The 23,078-nt window shown below is 54.7% G+C and overlaps 1 protein-coding gene across 1 annotated transcript; it reads left to right on the forward strand.

Moving 5' to 3' along the window:
* Window positions 1–10,421: 10,421 nt before the first annotated feature.
* On the forward strand, window positions 10,422–11,303 carry LOC142477436 (8-oxo-dGDP phosphatase NUDT18-like; the record flags this gene model as incomplete). Its single annotated transcript, XM_075582263.1, has 1 exon — window positions 10,422–11,303. A coding segment is annotated over one exon (595 nt), but the record flags the coding sequence as incomplete, so codon positions are not given.
* Between the last annotated feature and the right edge of the window lie 11,775 nt (window positions 11,304–23,078).

Raw genomic sequence — 23,078 nt, forward strand, 5'->3', positions numbered from 1 at the left:
TATGGAGGTTGGGGGGGGGAGTGTGATTCTTCAGGCTGCAGGTATGGAGGTTGGGGGGGGGGAGTGTGATTCTTCAGGCTGCAGGTATGGAGGTTGGGGGGGTGTGATTCTTCAGGCTGCAGGTATGGAGGTTGGGGGGGGTGTGATTCTTCAGGCTGCAGGTATGGAGGTTGGGGGGGAGTGTGATTCTTCAGGCTGTAGGTATGGAGGTTCGGGGGGGGATGTGATTCTTCAGGCTGCAGGTATGAAGGTTGGGGGGGTGGTGTGATTCTTCAGGCTGCAGGTATGGAGGTTCGGGGGGAGGGGGAGTGTGATGCTTCAGGCTGCAGGTATGGAGGGGGGGATGTGTGGTCTTCTAGTATTTAAGCTGCATGTATGGAGGAGGAAGGGAGTTTAATAGATTCAGGCTGCAAGTACTGTATGGAAGTTCGGGAGGGGGGGGTGTGATTCTTCGGGCTGCAGGTATGGAGGTTGGGGGGGGAGTGTGATTCTTCGGGCTGCAGGTATGGAGGTTGGGGGGGGAGTGTGATTCTTCAGGCTGCAGGTATGGAGGTTCGGGAGGGGGGATGTGATTCTTTAGGCTGCAGGTATGGAGGTTGGGGGGGGAGTGTGATTCTTCAGGCTGCAGGTATGGAGGTTCGGGAGGGGGGATGTGATTCTTCAGGCTGCAGGTATGGAGGTTGGGGGGGGAGTGTGATTCTTCATGCTGCAGGTATGGAGGTTCGGGAGGGGGGATGTGATTCTTTAGGCTGCAGGTATGGAGGTTGGGGGGGGAGTGTGATTCTTCAGGCTGCAGGTATGGAGGTTCGGGAGGGGGGATGTGATTCTTCAGGCTGCAGGTATGGAGGTTGGGGGGGGGTGTGATTCTTCAGGCTGCAGGTATGGAGGTTGGGGGGGGAGTGTGATTCTTCATGCTGCAGGTATGGAGGTTGGGGGGGGAGTGTGATTCTTCAGGCTGCAGGTATGGAGGTTGTGGGGGGGAAGTGTGATTCTTCAGGCTGCAGGTATGGAGGTTGGGGGGGGAGTGTGATTCTTCAGGCTGCAGGTATGGAGGTTGGGGGGGGAGTGTGATTCTTCGGGCTGCAGGTATGGAGGTTGGGGGGGGGAGTGTGATTCTTCAGGGTGCAGGTATGGAGGTTGGGGGGGGGAGTGTGATTCTTCAGGCTGCAAGTATGGAGGTTCGGGGAGGGGAGTGTGATTCTTCAGGCTGCAGGTATGGAGGTGAGGGGGGGGGAGTGTGATTCTTCGGGCTGCAGGTATGGAGGTTGGGGGGGAGTGTGATTCTTCAGGCTGCAGGTATGGAGGTTGGGGGGGGGGAGTGTGATTCTTCGGGCTGCAGGTGTGGAGGTTGGGGGGGGGGAGTGTGATTCTTCGGGCTGCAGGTATGGAGGTTGGGGCGGGGGAGTGTGATTCTTCGGGCTGCAGGTATGGAGGTGAGGGGGGGGAGTGTGATTTTTCGGGCTGCAGGTATGGAGGTTGGGGGGGGGAGTGTGATTCATCGGGCTGCAGGTATGGAGGTGAGTGGGGGAGTGTGATTCTTCGGGCTGCAGGTATGGAGGTTGGGGGGGGAGTGTGATTCTTTGGGCTGCAGGTATGGAGGTTGGGGGGGGGAGTGTGATTCTTTGGGCTGCAGGTATGGAGGTTGGGGGGGGGGAGTGTGATTCTTCAGGCTGCAGGTATGGAGGTTGGGGAGGGGGGGTGTGATTCTTCAGGCTGCAGGTATGGAGGTGAGGGGGGGGGAGTGTGATTCTTCGGGCTGCAGGTATGGAGGTTGGGGGGGGATGTGATTCTTCAGGCTGCAGGTATGGAGGTTCGGGGGGGGGAGTGTGATTCTTCGGGCTGCAGGTATGGAGGTTGGGGGGGGGGGTGTGATTCTTCAGGCTGCAGGTATGGAGGTTGGGGGGGGGTGTGATTCTTCAGGCTGCAGGTATGGAGGTTGGGGGGGGAGTGTGATTCTTCATGCTGCAGGTATGGAGGTTGGGGGGGGAGTGTGATTCTTCAGGCTGCAGGTATGGAGGTTGTGGGGGGGAAGTGTGATTCTTCAGGCTGCAGGTATGGAGGTTGGGGGGGGAGTGTGATTCTTCAGGCTGTAGGTATGGAGGTTGGGGGGGAGTGTGATTCTTCAGGCTGCAGGTATGGAGGTTGGGGGGGGAGTGTGATTCTTCGGGCTGCAGGTATGGAGGTTGGGGGGGGGGAGTGTGATTCTTCAGGCTGCAGGTATGGAGGTTGGGGGGGGAGTGTGATTCTTCGGGCTGCAGGTATGGAGGTTGGGGAGGGGAGTGTGATTCTTCAGGCTGCAGGCGTGGAGGTTGGGGGGGGGGAGTGTGATTCTTCGGGCTGCAGGTATGGAGGTTGGGGCGGGGGAGTGTGATTCTTCGGGCTGCAGGTATGGAGGTGAGGGGGGGGAGTGTGATTTTTTGGGCTGCAGGTATGGAGGTTGGGGGGGGGAGTGTGATTCATCGGGCTGCAGGTATGGAGGTGAGTGGGGGAGTGTGATTCTTCGGGCTGCAGGTATGGAGGTTGGGGGGGGAGTGTGATTCTTTGGGCTGCAGGTATGGAGGTTGGGGGGGGAGTGTGATTCTTCAGGCTGCAGGTATGGAGGTTGGGGGGGGAGTGTGATTCTTCGGGCTGCAGGTATGGAGGTTGGGGGGGGGAGTGTGATTCTTCAGGGTGCAGGTATGGAGGTTGGGGGGGGGAGTGTGATTCTTCAGGCTGCAAGTATGGAGGTTCGGGGAGGGGAGTGTGATTCTTCAGGCTGCAGGTGTGGAGGTTGGGGGGGGGGAGTGTGATTCTTCGGGCTGCAGGTATGGAGGTTGGGGCGGGGGAGTGTGATTCTTCGGGCTGCAGGTATGGAGGTGAGGGGGGGGATTGTGATTTTTCGGGCTGCAGGTATGGAGGTTGGGGGGGGGGGAGTGTGATTCATCGGGCTGCAGGTATGGAGGTGAGTGGGGGAGTGTGATTCTTCGGGCTGCAGGTATGGAGGTTGGGGGGGGAGTGTGATTCTTTGGGCTGCAGGTATGGAGGTTGGGGGGGGGGAGTGTGATTCTTCAGGCTGCAGGTATGGAGGTTGGGGGGGGGGAGTGTGATTCTTCAGGCTGCAGGTATGGAGGTTGGGGGGGGAGTGTGATTCTTTGGGCTGCAGGTATGGAGGTTGGGGGGGGGGAGTGTGATTCTTCAGGCTGCAGGTATGGAGGTTGGGGAGGGGGGGTGTGATTCTTCAGGCTGCAGGTATGGAGGTGAGTGGGGGAGTGTGATTCTTCGGGCTGCAGGTATGGAGGTTGGGGGGGGAGTGTGATTCTTCGGGCTGCAGGTATGGAGGTTGGGGGGGGATGTGATTCTTCAGGCTGCAGGTATGGAGGTTCGGGGGGGGGGAGTGTGATTCTTTGGGCTGCAGGTATGGAGGTTGGGGGGGGGGGTGTGATTCTTCAGGCTGCAGGTATGGAGGTTGGGGGGGGGTGTGATTCTTCAGGCTGCAGGTATGGAGGTTGGGGGGGGAGTGTGATTCTTCATGCTGCAGGTATGGAGGTTGGGGGGGGAGTGTGATTCTTCAGGCTGCAGGTATGGAGGTTGGGGGGGGAGTGTGATTCTTCAGGCTGTAGGTATGGAGGTTGGGGGGGAGTGTGATTCTTCAGGCTGCAGGTATGGAGGTTGGGGGGGGGGGGATTCTTCGGGCTGCAGGTATGGAGGTTGGGGGGGGGAGTGTGATTCTTCAGGCTGCAGGTATGGAGGTTGGGGGGGGGGGGTGTGATTCTTCGGGCTGCAGGTATGGAGGTTGGGGGGGGGTGTGATTCTTCGGGCTGCAGGTATGGAGGTTGGGGGGAGTGTGATTCTTCGGGCTGGAGGTTGGGGGGGGGGAGTGTGATTCTTCGGGCTGCAGGTATGGAGGTTGGGGGGGGGGAGTGTGATTCTTCGGGCTGCAGGTATGGAGGTTGGGGGGGGTGTGATTCTTCGGGCTGCAGGTATGGAGGTTGGGGGGAGTGTGATTCTTCGGGCTGGAGGTTGGGGGGGGGAGTGTGATTCTTCGGGCTGCAGGTATGGAGGTGAGGGGGGGGATTGTGATTTTTCGGGCTGCAGGTATGGAGGTTGGGGGGGGGAGTGTGATTCATCGGGCTGCAGGTATGGAGGTTGGGGGGGGAGTGTGATTCTTTGGGCTGCAGGTATGGAGGTTGGGGGGGGGAGTGTGATTCTTCAGGCTGCAGGTATGGAGGTTGGGGGGGGGGAGTGTGATTCTTTGGGCTGCAGGTATGGAGGTTGGGGGGGGGGAGTGTGATTCTTCAGGCTGCAGGTATGGAGGTTGGGGGGGGGGAGTGTGATTCTTCAGGCTGCAGGTATGGAGGTTGGGGGGGAGTGTGATTCTTTGGGCTGCAGGTATGGAGGTTGGGGGGGGGGAGTGTGATTCTTCAGGCTGCAGGTATGGAGGTTGGGGAGGGGGGGTGTGATTCTTCAGGCTGCAGGTATGGAGGTGAGGGGGGGGGGAGTGTGATTCTTCGGGCTGCAGGTATGGAGGTTGGGGGGGGATGTGATTCTTCAGGCTGCAGGTATGGAGGTTCGGGGGGGGGGGGAGTGTGATTCTTTGGGCTGCAGGTATGGAGGTTGGGGGGGGGGTGTGATTCTTCAGGCTGCAGGTATGGAGGTTGGGGGGGGGTGTGATTCTTCAGGCTGCAGGTATGGAGGTTGGGGGGGGAGTGTGATTCTTCAGGCTGCAGGTATGGAGGTTGTGGGGGGGAAGTGTGATTCTTCAGGCTGCAGGTATGGAGGTTGGGGGGGGAGTGTGATTCTTCAGGCTGTAGGTATGGAGGTTGGGGGGGAGTGTGATTCTTCAGGCTGCAGGTATGGAGGTTGGGGGGGGGGAGTGTGATTCTTCAGGCTGCAGGTATGGAGGTTGGGGGGGGGGGTGTGATTCTTTGGGCTGCAGGTATGGAGGTTGGGGGGGGGTGTGATTCTTCGGGCTGCAGGTATGGAGGTTGGGGGGAGTGTGATTCTTCGGGCTGGAGGTTGGGGGGGGGAGTGTGATTCTTCGGGCTGCAGGTATGGAGGTTGGGGGGGGGAGTGTGATTCTTCGGGCTGCAGGTATGGAGGTTGGGGGGGGTGTGATTCTTCGGGCTGCAGGTATGGAGGTTGGGGGGAGTGTGATTCTTCGGGCTGGAGGTTGGGGGGGGGAGTGTGATTCTTCGGGCTGCAGGTATGGAGGTTGGGGAGGGGGGGTGTGATTCTTCAGGCTGCAGGTATGGAGGTGAGGGGGGGGGGAGTGTGATTCTTCGGGCTGCAGGTATGGAGGTTCGGGGGGGGGGGGGGAGTGTGATTCTTTGGGCTGCAGGTATGGAGGTTGGGGGGGGGGGTGTGATTCTTCAGGCTGCAGGTATGGAGGTTGGGGGGGGAGTGTGATTCTTCGGGCTGCAGGTATGGAGGTTGGGGGGGGGAGTGTGATTCTTCAGGGTGCAGGTATGGAGGTTGGGGGGGGGAGTGTGATTCTTCAGGCTGCAAGTATGGAGGTTCAGGGAGGGGAGTGTGATTCTTCAGGCTGCAAGTATGGAGGTTCGGGGAGGGGAGTGTGATTCTTCGGGCTGCAGGTATGGAGGTTGGGGGGGGGGAGTGTGATTCTTCGGGCTGCAGGTATGGAGGTTGGGGAGGGGAGTGTGATTCTTCGGGCTGCAGGTATGGAGGTGAGGGGGGGGATTGTGATTTTTCGGGCTGCAGGTATGGAGGTTGGGGGGGGGGAGTGTGATTCATCGGGCTGCAGGTATGGAGGTGAGTGGGGGAGTGTGATTCTTCGGGCTGCAGGTATGGAGGTTGGGGGGGGAGTGTGATTCTTTGGGCTGCAGGTATGGAGGTTGGGGGGGGGAGTGTGATTCTTCAGGCTGCAGGTATGGAGGTTGGGGGGGGGGAGTGTGATTCTTCAGGCTGCAGGTATGGAGGTTGGGGGGGGAGTGTGATTCTTTGGGCTGCAGGTATGGAGGTTGGGGGGGGGGAGTGTGATTCTTCAGGCTGCAGGTATGGAGGTTGGGGAGGGGGGGTGTGATTCTTCAGGCTGCAGGTATGGAGGTTGGGGGGGGATGTGATTCTTCAGGCTGCAGGTATGGAGGTTCGGGGGGGGGGGAGTGTGATTCTTTGGGCTGCAGGTATGGAGGTTGGGGGGGGGGGTGTGATTCTTCAGGCTGCAGGTATGGAGGTTGGGGGGGGGTGTGATTCTTCAGGCTGCAGGTATGGAGGTTGGGGGGGGAGTGTGATTCTTCATGCTGCAGGTATGGAGGTTGGGGGGGGAGTGTGATTCTTCAGGCTGCAGGTATGGAGGTTGTGGGGGGGAAGTGTGATTCTTCAGGCTGCAGGTATGGAGGTTGGGGGGGGAGTGTGATTCTTCAGGCTGTAGGTATGGAGGTTGGGGGGGAGTGTGATTCTTCAGGCTGCAGGTATGGAGGTTGGGGGGGGGGGATTCTTCGGGCTGCAGGTATGGAGGTTGGGGGGGGGGAGTGTGATTCTTCAGGCTGCAGGTATGGAGGTTGGGGGGGGGGGTGTGATTCTTCGGGCTGCAGGTATGGAGGTTGGGGGGGGGTGTGATTCTTCGGGCTGCAGGTATGGAGGTTGGGGGGAGTGTGATTCTTCGGGCTGGAGGTTGGGGGGGGGAGTGTGATTCTTCGGGCTGCAGGTATGGAGGTTGGGGGGGGGAGTGTGATTCTTCGGGCTGCAGGTATGGAGGTTGGGGGGGGTGTGATTCTTCGGGCTGCAGGTATGGAGGTTGGGGGGAGTGTGATTCTTCGGGCTGGAGGTTGGGGGGGGGAGTGTGATTCTTCGGGCTGCAGGTATGGAGGTGAGGGGGGGGAGTGTGATTCATCGGGCTGCAGGTATGGAGGTGAGTGGGGGAGTGTGATTCTTCGGGCTGCAGGTATGGAGGTTGGGGGGGGAGTGTGATTCTTTGGGCTGCAGGTATGGAGGTTGGGGGGGGGGAGTGTGATTCTTCAGGCTGCAGGTATGGAGGTTGGGGGGGGGGGAGTGTGATTCTTTGGGCTGCAGGTATGGAGGTTGGGGGGGGGGAGTGTGATTCTTCAGGCTGCAGGTATGGAGGTTGGGGGGGGGGGAGTGTGATTCTTCAGGCTGCAGGTATGGAGGTTGGGGGGGGAGTGTGATTCTTTGGGCTGCAGGTATGGAGGTTGGGGGGGGGGAGTGTGATTCTTCAGGCTGCAGGTATGGAGGTTGGGGAGGGGGGGTGTGATTCTTCAGGCTGCAGGTATGGAGGTGAGGGGGGGGGGGAGTGTGATTCTTCGGGCTGCAGGTATGGAGGTTGGGGGGGGATGTGATTCTTCAGGCTGCAGGTATGGAGGTTCGGGGGGGGGAGTGTGATTCTTTGGGCTGCAGGTATGGAGGTTGGGGGGGGGGTGTGATTCTTCAGGCTGCAGGTATGGAGGTTGGGGGGGGGTGTGATTCTTCAGGCTGCAGGTATGGAGGTTGGGGGGGGAGTGTGATTCTTCATGCTGCAGGTATGGAGGTTGGGGGGGGAGTGTGATTCTTCAGGCTGCAGGTATGGAGGTTGTGGGGGGGAAGTGTGATTCTTCAGGCTGCAGGTATGGAGGTTGGGGGGGAAGTGTGATTCTTCAGGCTGTAGGTATGGAGGTTGGGGGGGAGTGTGATTCTTCAGGCTGCAGGTATGGAGGTTGGGGGGGGGGAGTGTGATTCTTCAGGCTGCAGGTATGGAGGTTGGGGGGGGGGGTGTGATTCTTCGGGCTGCAGGTATGGAGGTTGGGGGGGGGTGTGATTCTTCGGGCTGCAGGTATGGAGGTTGGGGGGAGTGTGATTCTTCGGGCTGGAGGTTGGGGGGGGGAGTGTGATTCTTCGGGCTGCAGGTATGGAGGTTGGGGGGGGGAGTGTGATTCTTCAGGCTGCAGGTATGGAGGTTGGGGGGGGGGGGTGATTCTTCGGGCTGCAGGTATGGAGGTTGGGGGGGGGGTGTGATTCTTCGGGCTGCAGGTATGGAGGTTGGGGGGAGTGTGATTCTTCGGGCTGGAGGTTGGGGGGGGGAGTGTGATTCTTCGGGCTGCAGGTATGGAGGTTGGGGGGGGGGAGTGTGATTCTTCAGGCTGCAGGTATGGAGGTGAGGGGGGGGAGTGTGATTCTTCGGGCTGCAGGTATGGAGGTTGGGGGGGGAGTGTGATTCTTCGGGCTGCAGGTATGGAGGTTGGGGGGGGGAGTGTGATTCTTTGGGCTGCAGGTATGGAGGTTGGGGGGGGGAGTGTGATTCTTCAGGCTGCAGGTATGGAGGTTGGGGGGGGGGAATGATTCTTCGGGCTGCATGTATGGAGGTTGGGGAGGGGGGGTGTGATTCTTCAGGTGGCAGGTATGGAGGTGAGGGGGGGGGAGTGTGATTCTTCGGGCTGCAGGTATGGAGGTTGGGGGGGGATGTGATTCTTCAGGCTGCAGGTATGGAGGTTCGGGGGGGGAGTGTGATTCTTCGGGCTGCAGGTATGGAGGTTGGGGGGGGAGTGTGATTCTTCATGCTGCAGGTATGGAGGTTGGGGGGGGAGTGTGATTCTTCAGGCTGCAGGTATGGAGGTTGGGGGGGGGGAAGTGTGATTCTTCAGGCTGCAGGTATGGAGGTTGGGGGGGGGGAGTGTGATTCTTCAGGCTGCAGGTATGGAGGTTGGGGGGGGAGTGTGATTCTTCAGGCTGCAGGTATGGAGGATGGGGGGGGGGTGTGATTCTTCGGGCTGCAGGTATGGAGGTTGGGGGGGGGGTGTGATTCTTCGGGCTGCAGGTATGGAGGTTGGGGGGAGTGTGATTCTTCGGGCTGGAGGTTGGGGGGGGGAGTGTGATTCTTCGGGCTGCAGGTATGGAGGTTGGGGGGGGGAGTGTGATTCTTCGGACTGCAGATATGGAGGTTGGGGGGGGGTGTGATTCTTCGGGCTGCAGGTATGGAGGTTGGGGGGAGTGTGATTCTTCGGGCTGGAGGTTGGGGGGGGGGAGTGTGATTCTTCGGGCTGGAGGTTGGGGGGGGGGAGTGTGATTCTTCGGGCTGGAGGTATGGAGGTTGGGGGAGGGTGTGATTCTTCAGGCTGCAGGTATGGAGGTTGGGGGGGGGGAAGTGTGATTCTTCATGCTGCAGGTATGGAGGTTGGGGGGGGGAGTGTGATTCTTCAGGCTGCAGGTATGGAGGTTGGGGGGGGAAGTGTGATTCTTCAGGCTGCAGGTATGGAGGTTGGGGGGGGAGTGTGATTCTTCAGGCTGCAGGTATGGAGGTTGGGGGGGGAGTGTGATTCTTCAGGCTGCAGTTATGGAGGTTGGGGGGGGGAGTGTGATTCTTCGGGCTGCAGGTATGGAGGTTGGGGGGGGGGGGAGTGTGATTCTTCAGTCTGCAGGTATGGAGGTTGGGGGGGGGGGGTGTGATTCTTCGGGCTGCAGGTATGGAGGTTGGGGGGGGGGTGTGATTCTTCGGGCTGCAGGTATGGAGGTTGGGGGGAGTGTGATTCTTCGGGCTGGAGGTTGGGGGGGGGGGAGTGTGATTCTTCGGGCTGCAGGTATGGAGGTTGGGGGGGGGAGTGTGATTCTTCGGGCTGCAGGTATGGAGGTTGGGGGGGGGGTGTGATTCTTCGGGCTGCAGGTATGGAGGTTGGGGGGAGTGTGATTCTTCGGGCTGGAGGTGGGGGGGGGGGAGTGTGATTCTTCGGGCTGCAGGTATGGAGGTTGGGGGGGGAGTGTGATTCTTCAGGCTGCAGGTATGGAGGTGAGGGGGGGGAGTGTGATTCTTCGGGCTGCAGGTATGGAGGTTGGGGGGGGAGTGTGATTCTTCGGGCTGCAGGTATGGAGGTTGGGGGGGGGAGTGTGATTCTTCGGGCTGCAGGTATGGAGGTTGGGGGGGGGAGTGTGATTCTTCGGGCTGCAGGTATGGAGGTTGGGGGGGGGAGTGTGATTCTTCGGGCTGCAGGTATGGAGGTTGGGGGGGGGGAGTGTGATTCTTCGGGCTGCAGGTATGGAGGTTGGGGGGGGGAGTGTGATTCTTCGGGCTGCAGGTATGGAGGTTGGGGGGGGGAGTGTGATTCTTCGGGCTGCAGGTATGGAGGTTGGGGGGGGGAGTGTGATTCTTCGGGCTGCAGGTATGGAGGTTGGGGGGGGGAGTGTGATTCTTCAGGCTGCAGGTATGGAGGTGAGGGGGGGGGGAGTGTGATTCTTCGGGCTGCAGGTATGGAGGTTGGGGGGGGGGTGTGATTCTTCAGGCTGCAGGTATGGAGGTTGGTGGGGGGGTGTGATTCTTCAGGCTGCAGGTATGGAGGTTCGGGGGGTGACAGCTTCAGGCTGCAGGTATGGAGGTAGGGGGGGTGACAGCTTCAGGCTGTAGGTATGGAGGTTCGGGGGGTGACAGCTTCAGGCTGTAGGTATGGAAGGGAATGGTCACGTCTTTAGTACTCTGCCAGTACTGGCATTTTACTGCCCCCCAGCAGACCACTATTTACCCCTATTCCCTCTCCCCCCTCTTATCTCTGCTCTCCAGGTGGCTCTCTGAAGTGCCCCGTCTCTGCGGACTCTGAGTCTATTCAGGCCTCGTGGTGGGACACAGTCACCCCCCTGCCCCTGCGCTGCAGAGACATTCTGCCCCTCATCCGGCTGGCTCTGGGGTACCGTCGCTGCCCCCCACATCCTCCAATCCTACCGCACCTCTCTCCCTCCCCCTACCTCGCCCTGCGCCTGGCTCTGCTGTGCCTGGGTCCCGGGAGGGAGGTGTGGTTGCTGCAGAGCTCCTCAGACCCCCCACGCCTCCCCATCACACTCTGCACCCCCCGGGGCAGCATCCTTACCCCTCTGCAGAGCCTCCTGGGGTTCCCTCCCCCGCCCTGTGGCATTATGGGAGTGCAGCACCAAGGGGGGGAGGGGGCAGACGGGGTCTGCTTTAATATCATGGGGGGGCTCCAAGCCCCCGAGCCCCCCGCAGTCACCACAGGAGAACTCAGCTGGGGGCTTGTGCAGGACGGGGAGCTGAGGGGGAGATTGGAACAGACGCTGAAAGACAACACACTGCTGCCTTTATACAGCTGAGCTAACTATGTACAGTATACAGCTATATGCACATCCAGACCTCTGCATGTATATACTTTTATGGTTTTATATATATATATATATATATATATATGAATGTGTGTACATATATATTATACACATACCTGTATGCCATTTACACATAGCTGTGTATGATTATACCTACATTTATACACATGATACTCTGTGTATAACTACATACAGAGATAGTTCTGAATGCATCTAGCTACATATACACATACAGAACACTATATATATATATATATATATAATTAAGTCGGATAAGCCAGCACCCTCATATATATATATATATATATATAGGTGCTGGCTTATCCGACTTAATTCATCCCGCAAACCGCCGTCGGATAATGGTCCAGCAGATTGCGGGTCCATGTTAATCCGCGGCGGTGAGTGTCGGATAAACGGTTCCGACGTCGGATAATGCTTTCGATGGAAAGAGGACCACCTGTATATAGCTTTATATATATATATACTAGCTGAGAGACCCGGCGTTGCCCGGGATATAATTTTGGGGGGGCGTACGACAGGGTTAGGCTTCCCCCCCCCCCCCCCTTGACAGCTAGGTGGGTGACTGAGTTGACTGAGTGTGTGGGTGACTGGGTGGGTGTGTGACACTTGACTGAGTGGGTGGGTGACTGAGTGGGTGGGTGACTTTGGGTCGGTTTGACTTTGGGTCGGTGGGTGGGTGACTTTGGGTCGGTGGGTGGGTGACTTTGGGTCGGTTTGACTTTGGGTCGGTGGGTGTGTGACTTTGGGTCGGTGGGTGTGTGACTTTGGGTCGGTGGGTGGGTGACTTTGGGTCGGTTTGACTTTGGGTCAGTGGGTGGGTGACTTTGGGTCAGTGGGTGACTTTGGGTCGGTGGTTGGGTGGGTGAGTTGGGTCGGTGGGTGGGTGAGTGGGAGACTGACTGGGTGGGTGAGTGGGAGACTGACTGGGTGGGTGAGTGGGAGACTGACTGGGTGGGTGAATGGGTGACTGGGTGGGTGGGTGACTGACTGGGTGGGTGAGTGACTGACTGGGTGGGTGAGTGGGTGACTGGGTGGGTGAGTGGGTGACTGACTGGGTGGGTGAGTGGGTGACTGACTGGGTGGGTGAGTGGGTGACTGACTGGGTGGGTGAGTGGGTGACTGACTGGGTGGGTGAGTGGGTGACTGACTGGGTGGGTGAGTGGGTGACTGGGTGGGTGAGTGGGTGACTGACTGACTGAATGGGTGGGTGACTGGGTGACTGACTGAATGGGTGACTGACTGAATGGGTGACTGGGTGACTGAATGGGTGGGTAACTGAGTGGGTGACTGAGTGGGTGGGTGACTGAGTGGGTGGGTGACTGGGTGAAAGTGGGTGACTGGGTGAAAGTGACTGGGTGGGTGACTGGGTGGGTGTGTGGGTGGGTGACTGAGTGGGTGACTGAGTGAGTGGGTGACTGAGTGAGTGGGTGACTGAGTGAGTGGGTGAGTGAGTGGGTGGGTGAGTGAGTGGGTGGGTGGGTGACTGGGTGAAAGTGGGTGACTGGGTGAAAGTGACTGGGTGGGTGACTGGGTGGGTGTGTGGGTGACTGAGTGGGTGACTGGGTGGGTGTGTGGGTGGGTGACTGAGTGGGTGACTGAGTGAGTGGGTGGGTGACTGAGTGAGTGGGTGGGTGACTGAGTGAGTGGGTGGGTGACTAAGTGATTTTTTGGGTGACTAAGTGAGTGGGTGGGTGGGTTACTGAGTGGGTGGGTGACTGAGTGGGTGGGTGACTGAGTGGGTGGGTGACTGAGTGAGTGACTGAGTGGGTGACTGAGTGAGTGACTGAGTGGGTGACTGAGTGGGTGAAAGTGACTGGGTGGGTGTGTGGGTGACTGGGTGACAGTGCGTGGGTGGGAGACGGTGTGTGACTTACCTTGACCCCGTGGCATCTGGCTGGGGCAGGAGGTGAGTTCGGGAAGCTGGGGGGGGGCAAGAGTGGCAGGTGTCCCGCGCCGCGCTTCCCCTCTCCGGTAGCGTCACACGTGATGGGGAGTCCCGCGCCGCGCTTCCCCTCTCCGGTAGCGGCGCACGTGATGGGGAGTCCCGCGCCGCGCTTCCCCTCTCCGGTAGCGGCGCACGTGAGGGGGAGTCCCGCGCCGCGCTTCCCCTCTCCGGTAGCGGCGCACGTGATGGGGAGTCCCGCGCCGCTTCCCCTCTCCAGTAGCGGCGCACGTGATGGGGAGTCCCGCGACGCTTCCCCTCTCCGGTATCGGCGCACGTGATGGGGAGTCCCGCGCCGCTTCCCCTCTCCGGTAGCGGCGCACGTGAGGGGGAGAGCAGGAGGGCCGCGCCGTGAGGGGGGAAGAGCCTGGAGTTTGCTGCTGAGCAGCAGGGCCGCGCTTCCTCCGCGGCGCACGGTGAGGGTGATGGTGCGGCTGGGGATGTTGCGGAGCGTGGGGATTTGGGTGAGGTGGGGAGGGGGGAGAGAGTGAGGGGCACCGGGAGAGTGAGGGGCACCGGGAGAGGAGGGGCACCGGGAGAGGAGGGGGGGGGTGGAAGGTGTGCTGCGGTCCAACTGACGGGGGAGAGTGTGTGTCCCTGTGTGTGTGTGTCCCTGTGTGTGTGTGTCCCTGTGTGTCCTTTGGCCCGTCACTCCGCCTCAGGCCAATGAGAGGTGTGCGGGGGCGGACCAAGGGACCAATGAGATTTCCCCTAGGGACACCGGACATCCAGGCAGGCAGGCATGCATGCATGCAGGCAGGCAAACATACAGTGCTTTCACTAATATAGTATAAGATATATATATGTGTGTGTGTGTGCATACTCACATACACACACATATATATATATATATATCATCATCTTCAGCCCTTACACTGATGGATGAAGGCCTACCTGATAATCTTCCAGGTACTTTGGTTTAACCTCCGGAGATTCTTAGCCCCCTCTGCCTTTCTGAATGTGGTCGAGTCCAGGGACACTCCGGCCTCCAGAGTGTGACGGCCATTGCTGTTTGGTGTGTTCCATATTTGGTGCTTGAGGCTTTACTTGCCATGCTGGCCTCGTATGCATGTTAACAAATACCTTTCCCACGTTAGCCGGGCATATAGTACAAGCTTTCCTAGTGTGGTTAAACCTGTGAACCACTATACATCTTCCTGAACACTCGTTGCTACTTCCCACCACTGTGAGACAGTGAGATAAGTATTTGAGGGAAGGAGATATACAGTGTATATATATATATATATATATATATATATATATATATATATATTAGTATATGTATTAGTATATGTATAGTATATATATACACACACACACACACACACACACACACACTCACATAGTAGCGTATGTATGCATACTCAGAACTGTGTCTAGTATGTAGTTTGTTTATATCTATCTAAACATGTATACATGTACAGTACGTGCTACTCTGTTTATACTCCAAAGCTACATACACACAAAGAATTCTGTATGTAGACTGTTTAAGAAAAAAGGGACCCCTTTCATTTTTCATCATACAGTATCTTCTATATTCCTCGCTCAATTGCCATGAAAATGTTCACAATAGTAGGCCTGTTATGTAGATTAACACTGAACACAGAAGCACAATGTAGACAATCAACTGATGTTAACTAAATTGATGTCACTGTATTATATGAACAAGTATCAGATACACCGCGGGAGGTTCATGTTCATTAAAGAGAAATAGGAGTTTTTCCTTCATAGCTCATACATGTGTTAAACTGTTCTAATCTGCAACACTAAGATTACTATAAAGTTTGAGTTGAAAGTATTATTCACAATGTCCTCCTGCTGCTGAAACGCCCGCCCGGAGACGAGAACGTCACTGTCTGATTGCATAATTGATAACGCGTTGCTCCAGCTGCTCCCACTAATGAAGGATATGTTGTTTTATGAATTCGTTTTTTCAGTCGTCTCAGCGACCGTCCTTCATCAGGACGCATTTTATGTAACTGTTATGGACCACAATTGCTCTTTCTCAAGCACTTTGTAACGTGCTTATCTTCTGCGCTAAACACCATGCGGTAACTATGCACATGATGAGGTCATCAAACGCCGTCACCATCTCCAAAGAATATTTATTAGATTATCAAATCATTCTTAAATGTAATAATCTGAAGTGACAGACCTAGAATGGCTCGTATTTTCCTGAAAATGTAGTGATTTTTCTGCACGATATGGTGTAAAATAAAAGGGGTCCCGGGTTTTGTGAACACAGTGTATACCTACATAATATACAATGTGCTTTGTATGTATATCTACCACACAGCTCTGTATATAGCTACATGTAAACACAAACTGTTCAGTATGTATAAAAGCCTCATGCTCAGACGTGTATATCTGTGCTATATAATGTTAGCATACATTGCGGGTGCAATAAAGATGGTGGCTCAGTCACACGTACCGGATTATAATTCATAATTCATCCTGATGTATACAGACATGATATATTTATTTACACAGAGAATGGAGCGACGCTCTGCAGGCATTGGGGAAAGATGAACACAGCAATGTCCTGCAGCCATGGGGGAGGGAGCGATGCTCCGCAGGTCTGGGAGGGGGGAGCGATGCTCCGCAGGTCTGGGAGGGGGGAGCGGTGCTCCGCAGGTCTGGGAGGGGGGAGCGATGCTCCGCAGGTCTGGGAGGGGGGAGCGATGCTCTGCAGGTCTGGGAGGGGGGAGCGATGCTCTGCAGGTCTGGGAGGGAGGGGGAGCGGTGCCTGCAAGTCTTGAACAGTGGAGGAGCGATGCTCTGCAGGTCTGAGAGGGAGCGATGCTCTGCAGGTCTTGAACAGAGGGGAAGCGTTTCTGCAGTTCTTGGACGGAGGATGATAAAGGAGCGATACTCTGCAGGTCTGGGAGGTGAAATAAATGATTCTATGCAGGACAGGAGGATAAAGGAGCGATACTCTGCAGGCCTGGGAGGTGCAATAAATGATTCTCTGCAGGACAGGAGGATAAAGGAGCGATGCTCTGCAGGTCTTTAGCAGCACAGTGTTCGATATAGTTATGTTGTGCATCAGTAAGGCACAGGAAGGGTTAACGGAGCGTTGCTCTGCAGACTGTTTATAAGGGGAACCGAGCTGCGCACGTTGGATCCCAGGGAGGTCTGTCCATGTAGTGTTTTCCCTGTGTGAGCTATCGCTCTTTGGATATTGCCTGGTGGGAGGTGCCGCTGGTTACGGCCCCGAAGAGGGGGGATTATTGTCCATGGGGGTTGTGGGTCACACAAGCGGCCGCCGCCAGCTCCTTGCAGAATTCCTCTAGGACCACAACCCCCCGGCACAGAGTCATGTGACCCAACCTACAGGGGGACAGGGGGGAAAAGTTATTACAGGGGCAACTACAGCGTCATGTGATCTCAGCTCTGCCTCTACCTCTACACCCGTGTGACCTCGGCTCTGCCTCTGTACCCCTGTGTGATCTCGGCTCTGCCTCTACACCCGTGTGACCTCGGCTCTGCCTCTAACTCTCCCTGTGACACCGGCTCTGCCTCTGTATCCCTGTGTGATCTCGGCTCTGCCTCTACACCCCTGTGTGACCTCGGCTCTGCCTCTAACTCTCCCTGTGACCCCGGCTCTGCCTCTGTATCCCTGTGTGATCTCGGCTCTGCCTCTACACCCCTGTGTGACCTCGGCTCTGCCTCTAACTCTCCCTGTGACCCCGGCTCTGCCTCTGTATCCCTGTGTGATCTCGGCTCTGCCTCTACACCCCTGTGTGACCTTGGCTCTGCCTCTGTACCCCTGTCTGACCCCGGCTCTGCCTCTGTACCCCTGTGTGACCTCAGCTCTGCCTCTGTAACCCTGTGTGACCTCGGCTCTGCCTCTACACCCCTGTGTGACCCCGGCTCTGCCTCTGTACCCCTGTGTGACCTCAGCTCTGCCTCTGTATCCCTGTGTGATCTCGGCTCTGCCTCTACACCCCTGTGTGACCTCGGCTCTGCCTCTAACTCTCCCTGTGACCCCGGCTCTGCCTCTGTACCCCTGTGTGACCTCGGCTCTGCCTCTGTACCCCTGTGTGACCTCGGCTCTGCCTCTGTACCCCTGTGTGACCCCGGCTCTGCCTCTGTACCCCTGTGTGACCTCAGCTCTGCCTCTGTAACCCTGTGACCTCGGCTCTGCCTCTGACTCTCCCTGTGACCTCAGCTCTGCCTCTGTATCCCTGTGACCTCGGCTCTGCCTCTGTATCCCTGTGACCCCGGCTCTGCCTCTGTACCCCTGTGTGACCTCGGCTCTGCCTCTGTACCCCTGTGACCCCGGCTCTGCCTCTGTATCCCTGTGACCCCGGCTCTGCCTCTGTACCCCTGTGTGATCTCGGCTCTGCCTCTACACCCCTGTGTGACCTCGGCTCTGCCTCTAACTCTCCCTGTGACCCCGGCTCTGCCTCTGTACCCCTGTGTGACCTCGGCTCTGCCTCTGTACCCCTGTGTGACCCCGGCTCTGCCTCTGTACCCCTGTGTGACCTCAGCTCTGCCTCTGTAACCCTGTGACCTCGGCTCTGCCTCTGACTCTCCCTGTGACCTCAGCTCTGCCTCTGTATCCCTGTGACCCCGGCTCTGCCTCTGTATCCCTGTGACCCCGGCTCTGCTTCTGTACCCCTGTGTGACCTCGGCTCTGCCTCTGTACCCGTGACCCCGGCTCTGCCTCTGTACCCCTGTGATCCCGGCTCTGCCTCTGTACCCGTGACCTCGGCTCTGCCTCGGTATCCCTGTGATCCCGGCTCTGCCTCTGTACCCCTGTGACCTCGGCTCTGCCTCGGTATCCCTGTGACCTCGGCTCTGCCTCTGTACCCCTGTGACCTCGGCTCTGCCTCTGTACCCCTGTGATCCCGGCTCTGCCTCTGTGCCCCTGTGACCTCGGCTCTGCCTCTGTACCCCTGTGACCCCGGCTCTGCCTCTCTACCCGTGACCTCGGCTCTGCCTCTGTACCCCTGTGATCCCGGCTCTGCCTCTGTACCTGTGTGACCTCGGCTCTGCCTCGGTACCCCTGTGATCCCGCTCTGCCTCTGTACCCCTGTGATCCCGGCTCTGCCTCTGACTCCCCCGGGACCTCGGCTCTGCCTCTGTACGCCTGTGACCCCGGGGCTCTGCCTCTGTACCCCTGCGACCCCGGCTCTGCCTCTGACTCCCCCGGGACCTCGGCTTTCCTATGAATATTTGTGTGACCTCGGCTCTGCCTCTGACTCAAAGTGTGAACTGGGCTCTCAGTCCCTGGTCGGGGCCCCGGGTCACACTCACGGTTCATCGGGGGCGTCTCCCAGTAACTGACGTCTCACGAGAAAGAGCGTCTCCTGGAAACGAGATACCCGCAAAGAGCGCTGAGCCAGGTCGGCAACCACCTGAGAGACAGAAAGAGACACAGAGAGATAAATATAGACTTTCAGAGACAGAAAGATACTGGGAGACAGAGAGAGACCGTCAGAGACACAAAGACATAGAAAGAGACTGTCGGACACACAGAAAGCAAGCAGAGGGAGCCACGCACACCAGAAAAGGAGCAGAAGGTGGAATTAATGCAAAAAGATCATGTAATGACTACACAAGTCAGAGGTGTCCAGCGTTTGGTGCAGGGCTCCTTACCCCTGGCGATCCCCTGTTGGACACCTCTGACCTGCGTGCTTGTACTCCTTTCTGGGTGTGCTTGTTCTCCTTTCTGGGTGTGCTTGGCTCCCTCTGCTTGCTATGCTGCTCCTTGACTGGGATGTGTCTGCCTTTAGCACCCAGCCTCCTCAGCTTGTTTTGTCGCCCAGGCCCCGGGATTTAGCCGCATCCCAAGTTGTTTTTCCCAGACACAGAAAGACCATCATAGAAACTGAGCGACCGTCAGAGGCACTAACAGACAGAGACACACAGAGAGAGAGAGACCGTCAGAGGCACTAACAGACAGAGACACAGAGAGAGAGAGAGACCGTCAGAGGCACTAACAGACAGAGACACACAGAGAGAGAGAGACCGTCAGAGGCACTAACAGACAGAGACACACAGAGAGAGAGAGACCGTCAGAGGCACTAACAGACAGAGACACACAGAGAGAGAGAGACCGTCAGAGGCACTAACAGACAGAGACACACAGAGAGAGAGAGACCGTCAGAGGCACTAACAGACAGAGACACACAGAGAGAGAGAGACCGTCAGAGGCACTAACAGACAGAGACACACAGAGAGAGAGAGACCGTCAGAGGCACTAACAGACAGAGACACAGAGAGAGAGACCGTCAGAGGCACTAACAGACAGAGACACAGAGAGAGAGAGACCGTCAGAGGCACTAACAGACAGAGACACAGAGAGAGAGAGAGAGACCGTCAGCGAGGCTAAGACACACAGAGACAGAGATTGTCAGCAACACCCTGAGAAACAGAAAGAGACTGTCAGAGACTCCACAAGAGACAGACTGTCAATGACAGAGAGAGTTAGAAAGCAGTGTTACAACCTCTGAGACATGAATACAGAATGTGCGGGGAGACGCAGAGGCAGCTCTCTCTCTCTCACGTTACAAGACGGCGTTTCTATAAAGAAATAGCACCTACTAACCAACTAATAATAATGGATGTGGAAGTGACACAGACTGTATGACCGTGCGGGATCCTGTACGCAAGGTATCCTTTCCCCCCATGAGAAGGAAATGCCACTGTCCCCATTTACTTATAGAAAGTCTGTGTGTGAAAACCTCTTACCCCATAAGGTGGTGTTCATATTGACCCTATTAAATGATAGGAATCAAATGCATCCGACACCCTCATATCTCATAAAAGAGAGGCACGACTGACCCTATTCACTTATAGGAATCCTACCATTCACATGCCCTGTTATCCCATAACCGAAAGGTGTCACTGATCCTATTAATGTATAGGAATGCTTTGTGACACCCCCTCATGTAAGAAAGGTGTCACTGATCCTATTAATGTATAGGAATGCTTTGTGACACCCCCTCATGTAAGAAAGGTGTCACTGATCCTATTAATGTATAGGAATGCTTTGTGACACCCTCTCATGTAAGAAAGGTGTCACTGATCCTATTAATGTATAGGAATGCTTTGTGACACCCCCTCATGTAAGAAAGGTGTCACTGATCCTATTAATGTATAGGAATGCTTTGTGACACCCTCTCATGTAAGAAAGGTGTCACTGATCCTATTAATGTATAGGAATGCTTTGTGACACCCTCTCATGTAAGAAAGGTGATATTGACTCGACAAACCTGTAGGAATTTCCCCCATCACACGCCCTTTTATCCCATAAAAGGAAAGTGCCAATAAATTCACTTATGGGATAATACGGCATGGGATAAGTGGGATTCCTATAACATGATGAGGCCAATGACCCTTTTTTAGGATGCCCATGCCAATCTCTTTATGGGATTGTGGGAGGAGAACCACATCTGCCATAGTGATGGTCTGGGGGTGGACCTTGTCCTATGGCGGCGCTACATTGATGACATCATTATAATTTGGCAGGGTGACGAACTAAATCTTATATAATTTTTAGAAAATATGAATACTAACAATTACAATCTGAAATTTACATCCACAATAAGTAGGACTTCTTTGAATTTCTTGGATCTCAATATCTATGTTCAGGATGGAAAACTTAAAACAAGGTCCTTTTTCAAGGACGTAGATAGCAATAAATACATCTTGCGTTCTAGTTGCCATCATCCTCTATGGATGGACAATGTCCCATATAACCAATACAGAAGAATGCGCAGAAACTGTACAGATGATGTAATTTTTGGACAACAATGTGAGATATTAAAAACACGTTTTGCCCAAAAAAACTATAGAGAGGAAGTTCTGGATAAGGCTTTTGAAAGGGCTAAGGCTCTAGATAGAAAGGATTTAATAAAAACCAAAACAATAAAAAAGGATACCTTAAATAACAACTTTGACACTGCTTTTGCACTGGCATGTTTTACTGAATGATCCCATACTAAAAAATGAAATCCCAGAAAATCCAAAAATAATTTTCAAAAAAGCAAAGAATCTAAAAAATATTATTGCCCCTAGCGCTCTTAAAAAAGTAGATAATAAAGATAAGGGATGGTTACAAAAACTTGAGGGCTTCTATGGTTGCTCAACTTGCAAAGCTTGTGAGTATAAACAATATGATAAGAAGAATTTCAGATCAAATAACCGAAATGAAAACTTCCAGATTAAACAATACATGAATTGTTACACCGAATATGTAATCTACCTATTAGAATGCCCATGTGGGCTAAGTGTGTGGGTAAAACAAAGAGAGCAATAAAGAAACGCATTATCTAGTTTTTACTACTATTGAAAATGTTATTCAACACTGGAGAGGTCGTAGTAGAGACACTGATCTAAGTAGACGCGAGATGTATTGGATCCACAGACTACATACTCTAATCCCAAATGGACTTAATGCAGACTTCGAAATTACACCCTTCCTAGATTAGTTATAATGACTCCTTCGATCTCTGTGATATATGTCTATCGCTGTCCTTTTACTCTTCCTCTCGATATCTCACCTAATTCAAGATTACATTAAAGTTCTCAATGACTTATTGAATAGTTACTAATGCCATTTCTCTCTCTCTCATCCCTATGTAATCTCTATCTCGAGTTTATTAATCATCATGTTTTAAGTACTAATTTTAATTATTCCTATTATTTTAGCCAATTTAATTTTTATTAAAATGTGTATTAGTTTTTTTCTATATGTTTTGGATCACAGTGTTGTGTACTCCTTTAAAGCTGCAGTTCAGTCAATATCCTGCATGTGTGTTTTTTAATAAATCAGTTCTGTAGTAAGAAAAAATACTTTTAGCATTTTCTGTTTTTAAAAAAACAACTTTGAAAGACCAATTTTCTTGTATTCTATTTTAACAGCCATTTGCTACGGCACTGCCCCTTCATGTCCTGTCACAAGCCCTGGCACACCCCTTTGTCACCCCTGCCATCCCTCTAGCACATGTCAGTGCAGGAGTGCTCATGAATATTCATGAGCTTCCACTGAGACACAGAAGCAGAAGAAAAACAGATCCCTTCACTAATGATGTCACCAAATTTTGCCTATCAATACATGGAGAACGAATTGACCTGCAGCTATACAGTTCTTTAGGTAATTAGAGATTGCACACATGAAACTATTGAAGTAAAAAAATAAATTTAAAAAAAAGAAAAAAAGACTGAACTGCAGCTTTAAGAGAGAACCTGTGAGTAATTTACTAATTAATTATGAATCATGCCTACTATTTAAGTAGCAGACCCATAAGGGGTGTTATGTTGCTCCTTAGGAAGCTGACGTTTAGATCAGCGAAACGCGTAGAGTTTGTACACCGCATGCAGCCGCTCCTGTTTTAGAGACAAAGGTGACGAGTCTTTCGTGCCGTCTTGCCATCTGTCCCTGCCCTCCGCCCTACCGGAAGCTGTCCGTCCTTGACGGATGTGATGTCAGACGCAGGTTACCGCGATCGGACCGAGGGAGTTCCAAACCGAAAGGCCAGACTATCCCCTCATCTGATGCGAACTACACCGCCTCAAAAGATACCTTTATGTGTCCACAATTGATGTACATATTGTGAGTACATTTCATATGTTTTAATCTATATAAATTCTTTGCCTATTGGTCCATACCATGGTCTCTCCTTGCTGTTTTACATGAATGCAACCCTGAGTGAGAGTGTGACGATGGAGAGGATTTGGCCCGGGATTAAAGGGGTTACACCCCAATTGGCCACCCTCTAACCTCACCAGGGAGACAAGGGGTTAACTGGGCTGAGGCCCAGACGTGTGATTTAACCCTTGTCATAACCTGAAAATGTATATTCCCTGTTCCCCCATGTTTTATTGTTAATCAGTGTCTGCATCACACAAACACTGGGATCCATCCGGGAGCACAAGGGTTAATAGTGATATAGTGATTATAGCCCTTTGTGTAATTTTCCCGCCTTTTCAGGCACCATTTTGCAGGTTCCCATAAGCCGCCATTAGGGCTCAATGCTTTTTAATGGTGAATCTTGCTGTGAAGTTCCTGAGAAGACCAGCAGATGGCGTCCGAGAGGGAGAGCAGCGGTTTCCCATTGAAAGTCTATGGGCTCATTGA

Source organism: Ascaphus truei, unplaced genomic scaffold (genome assembly GCF_040206685.1).
Source record: "Ascaphus truei isolate aAscTru1 unplaced genomic scaffold, aAscTru1.hap1 HAP1_SCAFFOLD_2091, whole genome shotgun sequence".
NCBI lineage: Eukaryota > Metazoa > Chordata > Amphibia > Anura > Ascaphidae > Ascaphus > Ascaphus truei.